The following is a 20,130-nucleotide window of genomic DNA, read 5'->3' on the forward strand; positions in this document are numbered from 1 at the left end:
TACAGTGACTTGACTGTTAGTGTTGCTATCCACCAATTGCATCTCATTCAAAATTTTGACCCAATTGCAATTTGTTTTATTAAATCAAATTGTTCAACTGGTCAGAATATTGAGCTAATTGTTCAGTCAAAATGTGAAAGTGCAAGGTGATAAAATAAAACATACTTACAATCCTATAAGACTTTAACTCCACTTTAATGATGTGAAAATTTGAGTCTATCAGTTTGTATAGGTATATTATAGTCATTACCATGCTTAAGGTGAAATTGTTTATTTTGAATAGCTATAAAAATGTCCAAACTAAGCTTTCATATAGTTTTTCTTTCTAAAAGTATTCTATATTCATGAGAACCAGATATCATTTTAAATAAAACTTCATATACTCAGGAAAATATGTGTGAAATAACAATATGCTATTGATAAGTTTTCATGGGGAGATAACTTAAAATATTAATCTTTTGAATTAAGACTTTTTGAAAGAAAAAAATATTATCTCCCCATGGAAACTTCCTACAAACATATTGCAATTTTACACATATTTTACTGAATATGAAATGATTTAATTCACACAATGTCTGATTCTTATGAATATAAAAGACTTTTCGAAAGAAAAACTATATGAAAGCTTAGTATGGACATTTTTACAGCAATTCAAAATAACAATTTCACCTTAAGCATGGTAATGACTATAATATACCTATACAAACTGATAGACAAATTTTGTTTTTGTCACAACATCATTAAAGTGGAGTTAAAGTCTTATAGGATTGTAAGTATGTTTTATTTTATCACCTTGCACTTTCACAACCTGCCTGTGGTTTTCTACAGCAGTTGGTTCAAATTTCTGACCAGTTGAACAATTTGGTTTAATAAAACAAATTGCAATTTGGTCAAAATTTTGAATGAGTTGCAATTGGTGGATAGCAACACTAACAGTCAAGTCACTGTAATTGTCTCATATCTTAACAGAAGAAAAGAGAAAATTCAAAGCAAATTAGCTTTTAAGAATGGCAAAATCTAGGTACCTACTTCCTATCTGCACCAAGATTATCAGATGACTCCCTATAGTATAAGAAACCAAATTTGCTCTAAATTGACTGGCAGGGTTATGGATTATGGAGTACTAAAAGCAAGAATGAAGAAAAAATCTATGTTTGTTGACTCTGTTATGTTTTTATTGAAACTGCACATGTAAAATCTCAAAATTCAATTTTCCTACATGTGTATTAGTTTTAGTAACCGTGATAAAACAGTAATTCTAATATGACTACATATTATTGTCAACCAGTATAATCACAATATATCTACCTTAAGCTCAAACGCAGTTATACACAAAAAGGGCTGTTCCGAATTACGACCAACAGATATTCTCAATTTTCGACATTAAAACCCCAAGTTTACGAATGCCAAGATTAAGATACAATACATTTATTTCTATGCTACAGCAAAATAAACAAATCAGACCATTTCAATTTATTTTTCATGGTAAAATTATATAAATCAAAAATTCCGCAAAATGATATCATTGTCTTGGAATTGCAACGAATCAAGGTGACTTCACAAGTATGTTTCTGTAAACAAAAAATGTAATGTAAATACCAGCTGTCTTGAAGCTTCTTGTACGCCTCCGAACTAATAAAATTACATTGGAAGAAAATATATAAGTGAAAAATGCAATTAAAATAAAAATCATTAAATTATATAATACTAGAACACACCCGTGATATCGCGGGTCTGTGAATGAATTAATGTATATAACTATGCGCAAGCCTTATTTTAGTATTAGTATTGTCATCTGATAAAGTCATGCCGATTATAAGATACACAGTTTTCTCTGCTTTCAAACGGTTTGAACCCGTCGAACTGGAACTTATCAATTATTGGTAATATTAATTATTGTGAAAACTATATAACTATGCGCAAGCCTTATTTTAGTATTATAGTATTGTCATCTGATAAAGTCATGCCGATTATAAGATACACAGTTTTCTCTACTTTCAAATCTTTCTGTTTGAACCCGTCGGACTGGAACTTATCAATTACTGGTAATATTAATTATTTGTAAAACAATGGAGTATTTTTTAATCAACAGCATTGTAATATATTAGTTATGAATAAAGTTGAATTCTGTGATTCGCTGTTTTATGTCATGCATGCCCACAAACAAATTGAAAAGTGTACCGATACGCCTTATTTTTAGCCCAAATTTGTTATCTTAGAAAGTCTTACTGATTAAAATACTACAATAGGTAACAATTTGACAATTTAGTAGTGTCAACCCTGTGATTATGACCCGTGTATATGGCATATTATAATTAATCCCGAATACACCGTTTGGTGGTGCGCCTGTCAGATGCAGAATGTTCAGATAAGGTAATAGGTAACAGGTGAATATACTATTGGTATCGGTATCGGACTCGACCCTGAACTTCTTAATTATTGGCAATATTAATTACGTGGAAAACAAAAAGGCCTGGAGTGGTGTAATTTTTAATCTACACCTTTGTACTATATTAGTTAAATATAAAGTTGAATTCTTTGATTCGTAGTTTTTACGTGATGATGGCTGACAAATTGGACCTCGTAATTTTAGTATTATAGATTACTAATAATATCATAATTGGGTTAACTGAACAGCCAAAACAGTATTGTATGTGGCTTTCACGGTTAACAAAATTACTGAATTTGTCTTATTAGAATCAAAATAATTCATGATTGCAGTAGATTTGTTATCATTTAATCTTGCATTGGGCATTTGCAGGGTAAAGTAATCTAATATAAATGCCAAACCATTTGTTAAATGAAAAGAAATATATGGCTGCCATGAATTATTTCTTAAAAAAAAAAGTTTTTCAATTTTGCTATTACTTTTAATAACAGTCACTGTGATAAAATGGTAAATAATGAAGTTTTTTATGCAGTCACTAAGCCATGAAATAAAGTCAAAGATAACAGATAAAGTCTAGAGACAGCTTCATACCGTGAGAAATCTGATAGATATTAAAAGCTTTAAACAAAGTTTACCCATCAATGTTGGACTAGATTTCTTTTACTCTTATTTTTCTGGATCTGTTGCAGGCAAGATAAAGTACAAAAATATAATTATGATGTGTAGTTTCGGAGGAGTTGTAATGACAAACTGTTGTACATTAGGCCAAAATTCAAAGGGGCATAACTCCTAAAAAAACAAGAGTGCACACGCTGAAATGTCTCACCTTCTTTACTAACCATTGATATGTTGATAGTCCCTAATATAAAGCTTTACAAAAACTATCACATAAACTTAACATGATCCGAGAAAATGAGGTCAAGGTCATATAAACCAAACAAGAAATACATGTACACCTAACAATCATTTAAGACACTGAATATAGTTGTCCTATTGCTTATAGATTCTAAAAAAAACTATATAACCAAGAGAACTAAACATTAACCAATAAACCATGAAAATGAGGTCAAGGTCAAATGAACCATGCCAGGCAGACACATACAGCTTACAATCCTCCCATTCAACAAATATAGTTTACCTATTACTTATAGTTTAAAGAAAAACAGACCAAAACACAAAAACTTATCACTGAGTCTTGAACCCTGAAATTGAGGTCAAGGTAAAATAAAACCTATGAGACTGACATGTTCATAAAATATTTCCATACACCAAATAATTTAAGTTGAATTAGTATTAGAAAAAAAGAACAAAACTCAACAACTGAACTTCGACCACTGCACCATGAAAATGGGGTCAAGGTCAAATCACACCTGCCAGCTGGACATGTACACCCTGTAATCCTTCAATACACCAAATATAGTAGACCTATAATGGCTATTGCATACAGTATAAGAAAAACAGATCAAAACACAAAAACATTACTATAACCACTGATCCATGAAAATGAGGTCAAGGTAGGATGACACTTGTCAATTGGACATGTACACCTCAGTCCTTCCATACACTGAATATACTAGACTTATCGCTTATAGTATCTGAGATATGGACTTGATCACCAAAAGTAAACCTTGTCTACAAATCCATGAAATGAGGTCTATCGAGTGAAAGCTGTCAGATGGACATGAGGACCTTGCAAGGTAGCACATATCAAATATATTTATCCTATTAATAATTCAAGTCGTCACTGAACCATTAAAATGTGGTCAAGGACAATGGACATGTAATAGACGGAACTTCATAACATAAGGCTTCTATATACAAAGTATGAAGCATCCAGGTCTTTCACCTTCTACCGCAGCCAGATAACTATCCCTATGTCGAGCTTTTGCGACAAATGGGGCAGGTTTCGAAAAAATTGAATCATAAATTCCTATCAATATGTTCATCTTCATAGTGTCTTCTTATTATCTATTAAAATTTTCTGAAATTCAGGTGGGTGGTTGGAGTTGAGTCTGTTAAGATAATGAGAACAGGACAAATGGACAGACAGACTGCCAGATAAATGGTTCACATTGTACCTTACACAACAAAGTTATATAGTGTATGATTAGGAATCTGCATGTAAGGCATGAAACATACATGTATTCTACCGTCTATAATATAAAGATTTAAACAAACAGTAAGCACTGTTGCACTGAATTGTAATCCTTATGTGTTGCAGTGAGACAAAAAAGAAGCATGCCAAGTTGATGTCAGCTACATTTTTAACACTTGTATCCCACTTTTTCTGTATTCTAATATTGAATGCATACACAAATGTGCCACTTCCTTATCTTTATTTCATCTTTTTTAAGTTTTTGTTGGTTTGATTTAAGGAATAACAGTACTGTAGTTGAAGAGTTGCCACCGTCAATTGTAGATTTGACGGTTGCAAATGCAGTTTTACTGGCGACGCGTAGCGGAGACAGTAAAACAGAGATTTGCGACCGTCAAATCAAAATTGACGGTGGCAACTCTTCAACTACAGTACTGTTATTTCGATTCTAATGCACTACAAAATGAAAAAAATACGATAAAACTTGAAAAAATGTCTAAATTTATCAGATAAAAAAAAATCTGTGAATCTTCATGAGTGATTTTGGCACAAAGACATCATGGCTAAACGTGACGTCATACAAATGAACTTACAAACTGGAGGTTATGACGTTACTTGTACGCTTCAAATTCGGATAAAATTACATTAAAACGGCGAATTTGAGGTAGGTGTTGTTTTATTTTCGATTATATAGTAGTAATCGAACATTTGTTGATTCATCAATTCAAAATGGTGGGTCCCTCCTTAGTTACGCCTGGTCAACTGTGGATTTGACGGCCACTTTTAGCCAATGAAAAAAATTGTTACATCCAAATTGCTTTAGAATTTCTGTTGAACCTTGAAGACCATGAAGTAAGCTTATATACTGTTCCTTTGTCAAATGATGAATATGGGCCTTGGTGTCTTTCCACAATATACTATCTCCAGCTATTGCGACCAATATTTTTTCAATACGGTTAAAAACCATTGTCATTTCCAATACAAGTGCTGTGCTTATTTGTTGTTCTTGCAATGTGATGCAATAAATCAAAATGGAGAAATTGTAAAATAAATTGGGAATGTGGCCCGAGAACACAGTTATTTCGTAGTGCATTTCTTTAAGACAATAAATTCAAATTAAAAAAATCGCACCTGCTCTTTCTCAAAAATATTTTTACAGTGTAGTGTACCACCAGTGAGACAAATAATATCAAAATTATAGAAACTTCTACCAGCTCTAACTCAAAATATTGACGATTCTGTGTTAAGGGGGTGTAAAATTCAGTTTGACAGCTTCAGACGTGATAAAATTTGACCTTTTAGAACTGGACCAATTCACTACTTAAACATAAAGTTTCAGCACCCAAATTTTTTTGACATGTAATTACGTCCCCCTACTTAATATTTCATGCATTTAATATAAAGAAATAAATTGGGAAAGTGAATTAAATAAAACATGCAAGTTATACACTATTTACACTAGGGACTATATTCGTAGACAACGAAAACCAAAGGACGATAACTGTGTCCTTGGACCATGTGTCCATGGGACACAAATGATGCCCCTGCTTGCTTAATAACTTTTTCAAAGGGACATAAGTCAAGAACTGTACAAGTGATGCTACTCAAATTTGTACTTGACCTAAGTTTTGTGGTAATAAGCATTGTGTATCAGTTTCATTACATTTGGTAGAGGCAAGCTAAAGTTAGAAAATGGAAACAAAAAATTCAGCAATATTTCCGTTTGTAAAGGGGCATAACTCCCTGTGAGAGGACAGAAAGTTAACTGAAGTTTCTTACCCTTGCTTAAAGCAACTTTTCCATTTCTGGGATTTATTTATTAAATTGGCTGCAGTAACTGTGAATACTCTTTATGTATTGGCTTTTGTTTGTATGTTGTTTTATTTATGCTAATTCCAATTAATTGAGTTCATCCATTTGCACTTTTTTTATATGCTCAAATTTTTTGCTACAACACCTCTGTCTCAGGTTAGGAGATGGTTTACTGCTCACATATTTGTTTAATGTAACTCCTTCCACATTTTCTATGTCCCTGTCACAAGCAAGAAGCCTGTAATTCAGTCACTGTGGTTGTCATTGTTTCATGTCTGTCAATTTTATTTTTAAAAATTTTATTGTATAAATTGTTTGGTATTTTTATGGTTTGGCCTGTTAAAGCTTAATATACAGAATTGTTTTTTTCTCTTTGTTGAAGGCGGCTGTACAGTAACCTTATAATTGCTTTAATCTTCATCATTTGAACTCTATTGGATGGTTGTCTCATTGGTAATCATACCCCATCTCCTTATTTTTATATACAAATGGCTGTTAAAAATAATCAAAAGCTGTATACTTGACAACATTTAATGAAGGCCTGATGTTACATATTAAGATGTGTAAATGTATTCCATCTATTTCACAACCACATAATGCATCCTTTGCATCCAAGTTACAAACATACAGTTAAATACAATCTACAGATGTCTTCATGAAATATGAAAGGAAAATGATTTCTAACCAATGAATTAGGCTCTAAGATGCCAATAAATATATAGTTCCTATGTGACTCGACAATAATATTTAATCATGGTATGAAAGCCTACATATTTGATAGATTTAATTTCTATATTACAAAAAATAAACTGGTATTTCAAAACTTACAGGGGATAAGGATAATGGTTACAGTGACATAAAAAATAACTACAAAAAAAACAATATGATCTGTTCCAGTAGTTTGCTCTTTAATAGCCTTAATAATTTAAATTTGAAATAGACAAATGAATATATTTACAAAAATAACACATAGCTGTATAGCAAGTCTTCATAAACAAATGAATTTGTACTAAAAAATCGATGTTTTTTATCTTGAAAAATAAACGAAAAAGCATGGACTCTGTGAGCAAATAAGTGCAATTCCAATACTTCTAATTTCAAAATAATTAATGATGGTTCAACGAAACATCCCCTGGGACTGAATAAAATTATTTGGATTATAATTGATGAATATAAATGATTTAATTGGTTTGTAGACTATAAATAAAAATTCATGGGTAGGCTAGCAGCGATAACTTGTGGTTATTTTTTCTGATTACAAAAACTAGTAATACTTATTTGCCTTTAAAATATTCTATTTTTACAGTTATTCATTTTAATTACTAAATATATTCTGATAATGATTTTATGAATGATAAGTTGAACATCCCATATAAACCATAAATGGTTTTGATAATAAATAATCTGATCATGGTCATTAATGAATGGTATGTAATGGTATTAAACACAACATTAAAATGAATTACAAACATAATGTATCTGGTATTTACAGTGAAATGTGGATTAAAGAAATGTTTACCAAGTTTAAAATATCTAATATTAATTTATTTATGTACCAGTTTATATTTAGCATATAAAATTAAACACCTTTTCAAAAAATTATACAATATGTTCTTAAACAATAATATTGAAAAGTATTAAAAAATATGAAACCCATTTACTGCTGAATCCAACTTAATTTACTCTTACTCATGCCTTGTTCACATGTACGTTTAATTCTAATTGAATTCAAATCGAATGTTAACTGAATTTGCTTATCTCGTTCACACACTCTTCTTTTTTGATTTGAATTATCCAATTCTGATTAGAAATACGCTTTAGTTAATAAAATTTAAAAGTTAACATCATTTGGACAGTTATTGACACGTATTGTAATTTGGGACATTAAATGTTTGGAATTCGAATTAAACTAATTCAAATTAGTTAATGCGAATCAAATTCGAATTACATGTGAACTCAGCACAAATGGTGAATGTAAATTAAAATTTTTATTATATGACAAGTCACATTCACTATATAATACATTGTATTGCATTTCACAAAACACTGCATAGTATGTTTATTTCATGTGGCACCGTGTGCTATGGTTCTGATATATGAAGACGTACCAAGTTGTAGCACTGATTTACCATTACTGTGTTTTACAGTAATATTTGTTTTAGAGGTTGTATAACGATGGTATTGCATAAAAATTGAACAAGGAACTACATGCAATGCTAAAAAGTGAAAAATATAAACCCAGTAACTTAAAATTTCATGATCAGTGAGTAGGTATAAACATGGAAGTAATATTGAAAGGAATTTTAAATATAACTTCCATGGTATAAAAATAAAAGAATTTTGAAACAGGGAGTAATATGATCAAACTTTTAATTGCTTTCAAAACTGGTACTACACACCATAATAAAGTTCCAGATTAAGTAATTTATAATTCCTTGATACAGATGCTAAGAAATGTGACAAAAAAGGTATATTAATAGGGAATTAATTATCAATTTTCTATGGGTCTGAGAAAGAATGCTTTGTTTTTTCAGTTATCAGAGATTTCACATTAAAAAAAAAATCCTCCTATCAACACCAATCAATAGTTAAAGACTTGGATAGACAAATGAAACAGAAAAGGAAATACATATACACCAGTCGAAAACCAAATGCTCCGCAGGGCACAGCTTTATACGACAGCAGAGGTTGAACCCTGAACGGTTGGGGCAAGTATGGACACAACATTCAAGCTGGATTCAGCTCTAAATTTGGATTGTGATTAAATAGTTGACACAGCATAGGTTTCTGACACAGAATGAATGTGGTCTGATGAACTTAAAATTTTTGTTTTGCCTTTGAGCAATTCACTATGCTGTTAATCCTCTCAAAAAAATGTTTGAAAAATTTTCTTTATATTTATGAAATTTCAAATGAGAAAAATTGAACCCCCCCCCCCTCCCCCTCCCCAATTTTTTTTCACATCCCCCTATCCTTTATTCCAAAAACGATCTCAATTCAAATTTCTAATGCAGTTTGCAACAATAATCACTCATTTAAATACATCATAAAATATCAAAATGTAAAAAAAGTGCTTGTTATCACTGAATGTTAAAGATTGTTTTAATTTATCAGTTGGTAGTAAAAGTGAATATACATTGTATATTGTATAAAACATTGATTTAAGTTGATTCAACTACTATTCTGGACAAAGAAAGATAACTCCAATTGAAATTTCTTGCTATTGCACAATATTGTGCAATTAGATATTTCTTGCTATTGCACAATACTGTGCAATTTAAAATACTTGCTATTGCACAATACTGTGCAATTGAAGATTTCTTGCTATTGCGCAATACTGTGCAATTGAAAATTTCTTGCTATTGCACAATAGTGCGCAATTGAAGATTTCTTGTTATTGCTGAGTACTGTGCAATTGAAAATTTCTTGCAATTGCACAATACTTAATATAATCATTTTAGATCCTGATTTGGACCAACTTGAAAACTGGGCCAATAATCAAAAATCTAAATACATTTTTAGATTCAGCATATCAAAGAACCCCAAGAATTCAATTTTTGTCAAAATCAAACTAAGTTTAATTTTGGACCCTTTGGACCTTAATGTAGACCAATTTGAAAACGGGACCAAAAATTAAGAATCTATATACACAGTTAAATTCCGCATATCAAAGAACCCTAATTATTCAATTTTTGATGAAATCAAACAAAGTTTAATTTTGGACCCTTTGAGCCCCTTATTCCTAAACTGTTGGGACCAAAACTCCCAAAATCAATACCAACCTTCCTTTTATGGTCATAAACCTTGTCTTTAAATTTCATAGATTTCTATTTACTTATACTAAAGTTATGGTGCGAAAACCAAGAAAAATGCTTATTTGGGTCCCTTTTTGGCCCCTAATTCCTAAACTGTTGGGACCATAACTCCTAAAATCAATACCAACCTTCCTTTTGTGGTCATAAACCTTGTCTTTAAATTTCATTGATTTCTATTTACTTAAACTAAAGTTATGGTGCGAAAACCAAGAATAATGCTTATTTGGGCCCTTTTTTGGCCCCTAGTTCCTAAACTGTTGGAACCAAAACTCCCAAAATCAATCCCAACCTTTCTTTTGTGCTCATAAACCATATGTCAAAAATTTCATAGATTTCTATTAACTTAAACTAAAGTTATAGTGCGAAAACCAAGAAAATGCTTAATTGGGCCCTTTTTGACCCCTAATTCCTAAAATGTTGAGACCAAAACTCCCAAAATCAATCCCAACTTTCCTTTTGTGGTCATAAACCTTGTGGTAAAATTTCATAGATTTCTATTAATTTTTACTAAAGTTAGAGTGCGAAAGTATTCGGACAACAACGACGACGCCAGCGTGATAGCAATATACGACGAAATTTTTTTCAAATTTTGTGGTCGTATAAAAAGTTAAAGAATTTATCTTTACAATAAACATTTTACTACAACAAATTATACAATTAACAATCATTATTATACAATTCAAACACATAAATTAACAACATGTACATGAACAATAAAATAAAGCACTAATATGCTGCAGGAATAGCTGTTTCTAGTACATGTAATACTCATATAGATTGTACAAAATGTAACCTCAGTGCTGAATCAATTAAAAATTGCAAATAAATGAAAAAGCCAAGTACATGTACTAGTTTTAATAGTCAATATGACTCATGATTTTTATCTAACAAACATTATCTATCTGTAAAGTGCTGGAGTAAACAAGAGATGATAGTAGGATTTATTTGAAGAAAAATCAAACTAGTCATTTGAAAGGGGAGTAACTCTTATCAAAATAAAATTTCAAAAGTCAAATTCACTTTTTGTGAAACGAAAACCTATGCTGTCGATAAATGAGGGATTGTATATCCCTTTTAAGCTTAAAACTGTAACATTTGCTTGCAACAAATATCTTCTAATGGAAAACTGTACCAAATATCACTTATCATGCTCATGATGACTATCCACAGAAATTGTGAAGGAACTTAATTTTTAATGTTACATAATCAAAAACAAATCGTTGAGCTGTTCATGCTTTTCTAGCCAAAAAGATTTTATAATATTAAAACAAATAAGAATTTCAAAATCATTAAAACATTACCAGGATAAGAATCTTATAATGACCTTGAAACTACTGGTAAAATATGCAGATTCCTATGAAACAAATAAATAGTACTGATTGTAAAGATCTTAATACATGTAACATACTTCTGTACATGTATATAAACACTCGGATGTGTAAATTGATCCAATAAGAATATTTGAATAATTAAGCTGCTAAGATAACTATGCCACTTCACAAAAAATCTGACCTTGTACTGACCATAATTGTATAATGAGAAACTATCAACGTGTGTCAAACTTGGGGGTTTCTCAAGCTAATCTGATAAAAAAATATATTTCAGTAAAGAGTATAAAATAAAAATTTATTCAGTACACAATTTGATGAATTAAAATACAAATGTATCTAATTAATTCAGAAAAAGACATAATCAGTAAACTGTAAGTTAAAGTGTGAGTGCCTACATTTGACTTTTTGGCCTTCATGGCAGTGAAGGCAATTTTAGAAGAAAAAAACAATGAATAAAAGAAGACATGAATCAAACAAGTGTTTAAACTACAATATGTAGTAACACATGCACTTGCAACATTTGAAGGATATTGGTCAAGTCATACACAAAGTTGCTTTCAAAAGTACATGTAGTAGACCAGATGAGATACAATACAAAGTATTTTGTAAGAAACATACCACAAACATATAAAAAAATGTTGTTTGAATGTAAATCTTAGTCTTGAAAACTTGGATTATAGAAAAACATTTCTCTTTAAAAAGATATTGGTTTGTATTCAAAACTCGTTTAATCATGTTAACTATTATAAATGTCATGAATGTTTCACAATTTCAATATCAACAAAATTCAAATGAAGATTTTGAAAAATTGAGTTCAAAAAAGCTGTTTAGATTTTTCCAATCTGATAAAAATAAAAAAAAGAATAACAACTGACTGACACATTCGATTTTCATGCATGCCATTGGTTGGTAAAAATACATCACTATTAAATATCCTTCAACTATGACAGAAAAATCTTGCATTTATGATTTAAATTACATTTGTTATTATATTCTTAATTATGATATCAAAACTTAAATTATAACAAAGTATTGCAAATGTTCAAGACATCATGGTTGTTGCAATTTTTTTAACAGATAACATGAAATATTTCACAAACATGGATGCATAAATTTAAAAATTTAAGAAACAGTGTAAAACCCTAATTATGATATTCTTTCTGAATTTCCTAATAGTCCAGTTCCTTTGAAGCCTGATTCAGGCCCAGAAGAGACTTGAATCATATCTTGTAACACTAAAAGGTCTTCAGCAGGTTCGTCTGCTTGTAACATGATTATGGATCCTGGTGCAATACGTAGGCCACCTAACGTGGCAGTGTCATCACACAAACTGTGGCCATTCAACAATAAAGTTTGATCAAAAGGCGGCACAGAAAACAATTTCATTAACTGTAACTTAAAATCTTTCAAAGTTTGTGTAGATTTTACTTTCACTTCTTTTTCACCTCTCACTTTTCTATGACGCTGACTTTTCCTTGTTCCGTTTTCATTTTTGGATATTTTTTCCGGAGGTTCCTCTAAAGGATCACTTGTGCTGCCTCTTTTCTTTGAACCATGCTGATTGAAGTCTGGGTCATAATCCTTAGAATTCTCATCGTTAGGATTGAGAGAACTGGATCCTGCTGCTTTTTGCAATTGCTTGGGTATTTTGCGAACAAATATAACTGCTTCATCATAATCAAACCTTGCATTCTCTTCTTGATTTAGACGACTAACAACACATTCATCACAGACTTGTGGAAGTGTTACAATTCCTAAATTTTTGTCATCGTCTTCATAACTGATAATACTAATTTCATAATCTACATTGAACATTTGACTGACCTTGTCCCACTCTGAACTCCATGTGTAAACAAAGTTATCATTTACATATAACTCTAACTGTCCTTGAGATTGAGGATAAAGGTAACCCCCATGTTCACATATCAGTATGGCATTTCCTATGTTCTGAATTGGTTTGTATTTAAGTGGTTCCTTAATAAATCTTCTCAATTCTTCTAAAAAGGCTTTATTCAAGATAAATACTTCTATTGGTTTTTTCAGGGTTATTGGTCTTTTTCTATCATTAAGAAGGTCATTTAGAGCTGTTTTTTGTTCTTGAGCCAATTTTCTCAAATATTCTTTTGTTTGCTGTTCATTTTGCATTGCGTCATTGCATTGTCCACACACAGGATCATCTTTAGAAAACTCTGGACAATTGGCAAAATATTCCTTGAGCCTACGCCAGACTTCTACTGGGACTAACTTTCTACATGTCATATCTGGGTCAAGTCTTTCATGAGCCTCACAGAGAATGTCTTCATTAAATTTAAAGCTTTCTTCTTCTTTAGACAGAGCTTCTGCTGTTGTTATCGAATTTTCTTTCTCTTTTTGCCCTTCTTCTTTGGCACTTGCACTTTCTTTTTCTTTCAAACCATTTTCTACGGAAGGTTCAACATCAGTTGAATCTCTCTTATCGTCATCATTTTCTCCAAGCTGTTCTAAAACCATCTTCTTCCATGATCTAAACGAAGCTTTACCCACCCAGTAACTAGGACCAGAAATGACATTTGGTTTGGTCATGCTGCCGAAGACTTTATCATCTTCCATCATTCTTATTTTTGTCCTAATGACATGGCACTGTTGCTGGACACAAAGCATACATAAGCTATCTCCCCCGATAAGTCTCTGTCCTCCTTCATATCTATTACACAAACTTTCACTTCCGTTTAAGTTGACAAATTTCAGTTTCATAGCTGCTGCGGGAGACAATTTGTCATGTTTGCATAATGAAGTTTTATTGTCTATTGGTTCTGCTTTAGCTGGGTCAGTTAACCATGAATTCAGCCATTTTAGGCTAATCCATTCTCCTTCATTGACCTCCAGTTTATCAAAGGCTAGTTTCTGATATGTTTCTTTAATTTCTTCTTGTTTTTCCTTACCACTTTCTATATTCTGATCTCTAATTAACATTAATTCAGACACCCAATTTTCAAATGTTTCATTGTCTTTAATGACATAATCTAACACATGAGCTGGTAGAAGCTGTTGAGAGTCTGCCTTACTATCAGTACTACAGGGATTTTCTTCATTTAGTGTATATACCAACATGTATGCATTACGTGATGAATGATATCCTTTAGGACATCTGCCTTTTTGTTTAGCGCCTGTCTCTTCTGGGTCATCCTCGGTACCCAACTGAAGCTTACTTCCTTTCATTTTCTCGATCTCTTCATCATTAAATTTATACCAGTTTTTACTGTTGATATCTCTGATATGTGCAATATAATGTCCACTATAAGCAGTGGGACCACGATGTATCAATACAGCTGTAAGGTTGTATGTAACAGAATTCCCATCAACACCTTCAGCTGTGGCTGAATCTCCGGCACAATTGTTCACAGTCAAATATTTTGTCATATCAATTTGTTCGGGAAACTGAATAAAGCTGTTCAGTTTCTTTTTCATTCCAGTTTTCTTGTCAAAAACAAATCGTAAAAGTTGTAAATTGAGGACAGGCGGAAGGTATTTCAAATGAATTTTCCGTGAAGCATTTTGTTTACTATTGCACGAAGAGCACATGTACTGGTTATCTCCTTCTAATTTCTCTTCTTGTAAAAAATCTTTTAAAGATTCATCTAAAGTTTTATGACCTTTTATACTTAAATCTAGTTCATAGAATGTTGATGGTCTTTCAGATTTTGTTCCACATCTATTACAAGTAGTTACATATGCATATTCTCCCCTAAACTGACTTTGAATAACATTTCGCACACATGCATCCTTTTGTCTAGATAAGGCATCTTCTAATAATGTTAAAAATAGATTCGAAAATTCCTGAGCGTCTTGCTGCTGTCCAGCATCTAAACCTAAATGTGTTATGAAATCTTTAGGATCTAAATATCTTCTCTCGGATAATGAAAGTAATGCAAATAATGCTTGAAGATGACCACCAATGGAAGAAGGTGACCATTCTGTAGTTACATCTCTGGTCACATGTTCATCTGGTTCCCTGAATTTGTAAAGTGCATTTCGGATAACAGGATTATGAAACCACAACTGAAGAAATGTGTTTACATAACAGGTGGCGCCAAGATTTTTGAGTCCAACAAACATATCATCATCCCGCCTTTCATAATTTGGATCTTCAATTTGGTGCCAATCATCATCATCAATTTTCCCAAACCACACTCTTTCTCCTATTGCATTGAGACAAAGGGGATTTCCTTTGCAGTTCCGTTTACAAGATCCTAACGGACATGGTTTTAAGTTCAATCTGTATGCTGTCCGAACATGGTCAAAAGTGACATTATCAGGATCAGTTGTTTCTGCCCATTGCCAAGCTGCTTTATCAAGCTGAAACTTTGAAGGCATCTTCAAAAACCTGAAATATATAGTATTATGTCTATTAGTCAAAATTATAAAACCAGTGATTATGCTAGCACCCTTAATAAATCTTACATATATAACTAAGAAATATTCTGTGATCAGACAATAACAGTACTATATTTAAGAGTTTTCATGGGTAGTTGTAGATTTGAGGGTTGTAAATAAAGTTTTGCTAGCATCATAAAAATTATTACAATGCAGGGTTTAAGCTAGGATTTTGAGGGCTTGAGTCACTTTTGCACGCTACGAAAATCAACCATTTTTTGTGTAATACATTGTAGCAAGGGACCAAGGATGTATTTTTGTAACTAGCTTCATCTTTGACTTTGTCAGATTTTAAAAGACTTAAAGCATTATTGGCATTCAGTATGGTATGATTTGACTGTATGTATTAGCCCTTAATATGAAGGATTCTGACATGGGATGTGGAAACTCAGCTCAATTTCTTTTCAGTTTGCTTCTGATCAACAAAAGTTGGAGTTCATTTTTTAAACGAGGAACCACAGCAGAAATTAACTTGCAATGATTATATCACTGCAGAATCATTATACTTATAAAGCGTCTAAATCGATATTTGGAAATCATTTCTAGAAGTTGAAACTGTATAAAATCTGTTTTGGAACAAGTATAATGACTGAAGGAGGTTGTAAATAAATCAAGAATAGATCACGTTTACTAAATGTATTTTTCGGTTTTAAAATAAAACAAAAACAGGAATTAAAGTGACATGTGGATGGTTAATTCAAAACAAGAGAGGATTCATCAGGAAATTATATTTTTGTTTTGTTTACAGCAGATTCCAACGAGTATGAAGCTACAAGTAGATTCTTTGGTTAGCTTCCTTGCTAGCTCAACCATGAAATCATTATTAGGTAAGGTAAACAATCCTATGGGTGGAGTCAATAGTTTCATAGAGAACCAATCAGAACTAGTGACAGAATATAAACATTGTAAATCCAGTTTTACAAGTCAGTTTAAAATAAGTTTTCAATCTATAAATTTAAAATTTATTGATTATTATAATCTTATTCACAAGCATGCTGTAGGTGAGTTTGATTTGTCAATTTTATTTCAATCAATTACCAAGTTCTTTTATAAATCCAGTTATGTGTATGTACTTTACTATGGTACAATCACGGCGTAAATATGAGGTTTATGACCCCTTCTGTCATGTCTGTAGCCTTTAAATTACAAAATTTTCACAAACTGCAATAGTATAAAAACAGAAAAGATAAGGAATAGAGATGGGTCATTTTGTTCATATACAAAGGGGAGCAAGCATTATTATCTATTGTTTCATTGCATTTCAAAGTTAGACAGGATTTTGTGGCAAATAAACCAAGATTTTTTGTAGAATATCCACAGAAATTTTTGTTATACAATTTTAAGCATAGATTACTTGCTTGATTTTCTATATATGATGTGCTAGCGTTTATTGTTTACAAAAAGTCCTAAACAATCTTCTTTTATATTAAATCGTGCTAAAACATGAAAGTCGAGCGCACCCTAGAAGGTGTACTTGAATTGGTCCATATTCATATTTGTTTAAATCTAAATTAATTTTTAAACTTGATTTTAGAAAATCATTGCTAGCACTGCTTGCAATAATCCTCCATTTATCAAGCACCAAATTGCCAACTATGACAGTACAAGGGGAAATGTTTTGGATTTTCTATAAAATATCTATTTGTTAAGAATTTAATCAACACAAGGGTACATCATCCTTGAACAATACATAAACCATAACTTCGCTTTTTACTTTATTGTAATACAAAGAATTTTTTTATTCAATCAAAAACTATAAGAAATGAAATTTAATTTGCAAAGTTGTTAAGGTAAACCTGTTTGTATGAAACATCCATATTATAAACAGGCCATTTATATGAGTGTTTTCATTGGATGATGAATTGGTACTATGCTCCTCCCAATTTTAAGGTAATAATCACTTCATGGTTGAGCTAACAAGGAAGCTAACCAAAGAATCTACCTGTAGCTTCATACTCGTTGGAATATACTGTAAATTCCTTTACTTTGTTTAAATTCCTTTACTAAGAGAAACAAAATGTATATATTTGTCTCTCTTGTTAAATTGATTCTAAATGACTTTGTATACGTTTTTAATCAGGGTCTATAAATGGTGATAGGAATACTTTAATGCATACGTAGCACAAAAAACAGGAAGCACCTACATGTATTTAACTCCTGAAGACATCTCTGAATGCTTTGAATAAAGTTCTATATTTTAAATGGAAAGTGTCAAAAGTTTTTGATGAAAATTTATACCAATTACATGTATATGACGAAAATGCTTTTGAATGAAGAATCTTCTACAAACGAACTTTAAATTGTGATCGTTTGAGAAATATTGAAATTCAAATGCGAAATTTAGGGGATTAGTGACCCATCAGATGGCAATAACCGGATTAGTTGTTATCACAACCTGTAACACCCGTTGCTAATGTTAATAACCTGAGGGTCATCAACTTGTCAAAAACATAAAGACAGGTAAATTTTTAGTATTTTAATGCAAAAAAAAATTTTCACTTTCAAAATTTAAGTGACGAAATTGTTTGAAATATTTTCGTCAATGCGAAAACTCTTTCATAAATTACAAAAGTAAAGATTGCTAGCAAAATCACTGCAATGTATAGAAAGCTGGCAGTCTTTTCAATGTGTTTTTCCATATTTTAATTCATACTCAATTTCAATGCAAGAATATAAACTTTCAGTTATCTGACAGGGTTATAATTACAATAATTGAAACTTGCATTTTGAATTTTTTAATATGAATTAAACAGGATTTTCCTCAATATTGCAAAAATAAAAATCACATTTTAGTCAAAATTAGTAAAATTACACATGTTACAGGACCAAAATGAAAATGCTAATTACTTTCTTAATTCTTAAAGGATTTATCTCAAATTTGAAATATTACAAGATCTTATAATTCAAAACATAGATTTAAAAAAAAAAATATAGAATAGTTTTTTAAAAGCTTTTGAAAACATGACCTGACCAATGCTGACACTTAAAGGGCCCATTATCGACAATGACAGCTTGACCAAATGAAAAAAATGCTATTGACTTTTTATTTCTCAAAAGATTTTTATCATATTTGAAATGTTTAAACACTAATTTGGAATAAAAAACAAACCAAAAAATTAAATTAAATCTTGACAAATTTTAATAAAAAACTAAAAATAAAATTAATCTTGACATGAAAAATGCTGACAATGACAGGACCAAATAAAAATGCTTTTTTATTTCTCAAATATTTCTCTCAAATTTGAAATATAATAAGATCTCATCTTTTAATACATAAATTTATGAAAAAATATGATTTTTTTATTTACAAAGCTTGTGAAAATGTGACATGACCATCAATGATAATGACAGGACCCATCTCGACATTGACAGGGCCAAATGAAAATGCTAATAACTTTTTGTATTTCTCATGATTAAGCTCTCAAATATGAAATGCTCTAATATTCAACAAATTCACATTTAAATATAATAAAAATACACAAAAAAAGTATTAAAAGCTTGCGGTTATCATTATGTGACCTGATCCACCAGAAATTATTCTACCCAATATAAATTTATATGTGTATATTTACTGAACCCTGTTGATTTTTCCAAACAGTATTGTTAAGATTGTTTTGATGAAACAAATATTGTACCTTATGTCAGTTCACTAAAATTATCAAATATTCTAAAACGAAATCACATAAGCAAAATTGTATTAGATGAATAGATAGAGCTCATGGATATGTGATGCTACTTTCACAACGACACAACTTTATCAATGCTGTTTTTTTCGGACCAGAAATACTGTTTTCATTTGTGCAAGCAAAACCTGAAATTTTTCATAAGTTAAGGAAAGAATATTTACTATTTTTCTGAAGATGTAAGGGGAAACAATGTCATTTCAAACGACGATTATATTCATTCCCGCCTCAGATTCAAGAGTGAAGAGTTATGTCCCTTTCTAATTTTTCGGGTTGATCAAGGTCAGATAAATGCTTTAAAAAGATTGAGCTTGATTAATCACTCGTATATTCTGGTCGATGACCAAAATACACTAACATGTTTGGTAAAACCAGTTTGATTTTATATTTGATTTTGGCATGTGATTTTTGACTTCCCAAATTGATTTTCCTCTGAGGTCAGTATTTTTGTGATTTTACTTTTTGTTTGGATTTTGTTTTCAGTGGATCACATCCCATTGGAAATTGAAATATGAAAGACTCATGAAAGGAGATTATAATGGAATGGCATATTGAATGGAAATTGCACGGAATATGGAATGGAATGGAATAT

The 20,130-nt window shown here is 31.1% G+C and overlaps 1 protein-coding gene across 1 annotated transcript; it reads right to left on the reverse strand.

Moving 5' to 3' along the window:
* Positions 1 to 6,813: 6,813 nt before the first annotated feature.
* LOC134686033 (ubiquitin carboxyl-terminal hydrolase 48-like) lies at positions 6,814 to 19,816 on the reverse strand. Its single transcript, XM_063545735.1, has 2 exons — positions 19,703 to 19,816; positions 6,814 to 15,805 (listed from the first exon to the last, which is right to left on the reverse strand). Exon 2 carries the CDS (start codon positions 15,793 to 15,795, stop codon positions 12,589 to 12,591), a length of 3,207 nt encoding a protein of 1,068 aa, XP_063401805.1. The 5' UTR covers positions 15,796 to 15,805; positions 19,703 to 19,816; the 3' UTR covers positions 6,814 to 12,588.
* Positions 19,817 to 20,130: the final 314 nt, after the last annotated feature.

This window comes from Mytilus trossulus, chromosome 1 (assembly GCF_036588685.1).
Source record: "Mytilus trossulus isolate FHL-02 chromosome 1, PNRI_Mtr1.1.1.hap1, whole genome shotgun sequence".
NCBI lineage: Eukaryota > Metazoa > Mollusca > Bivalvia > Mytilida > Mytilidae > Mytilus > Mytilus trossulus.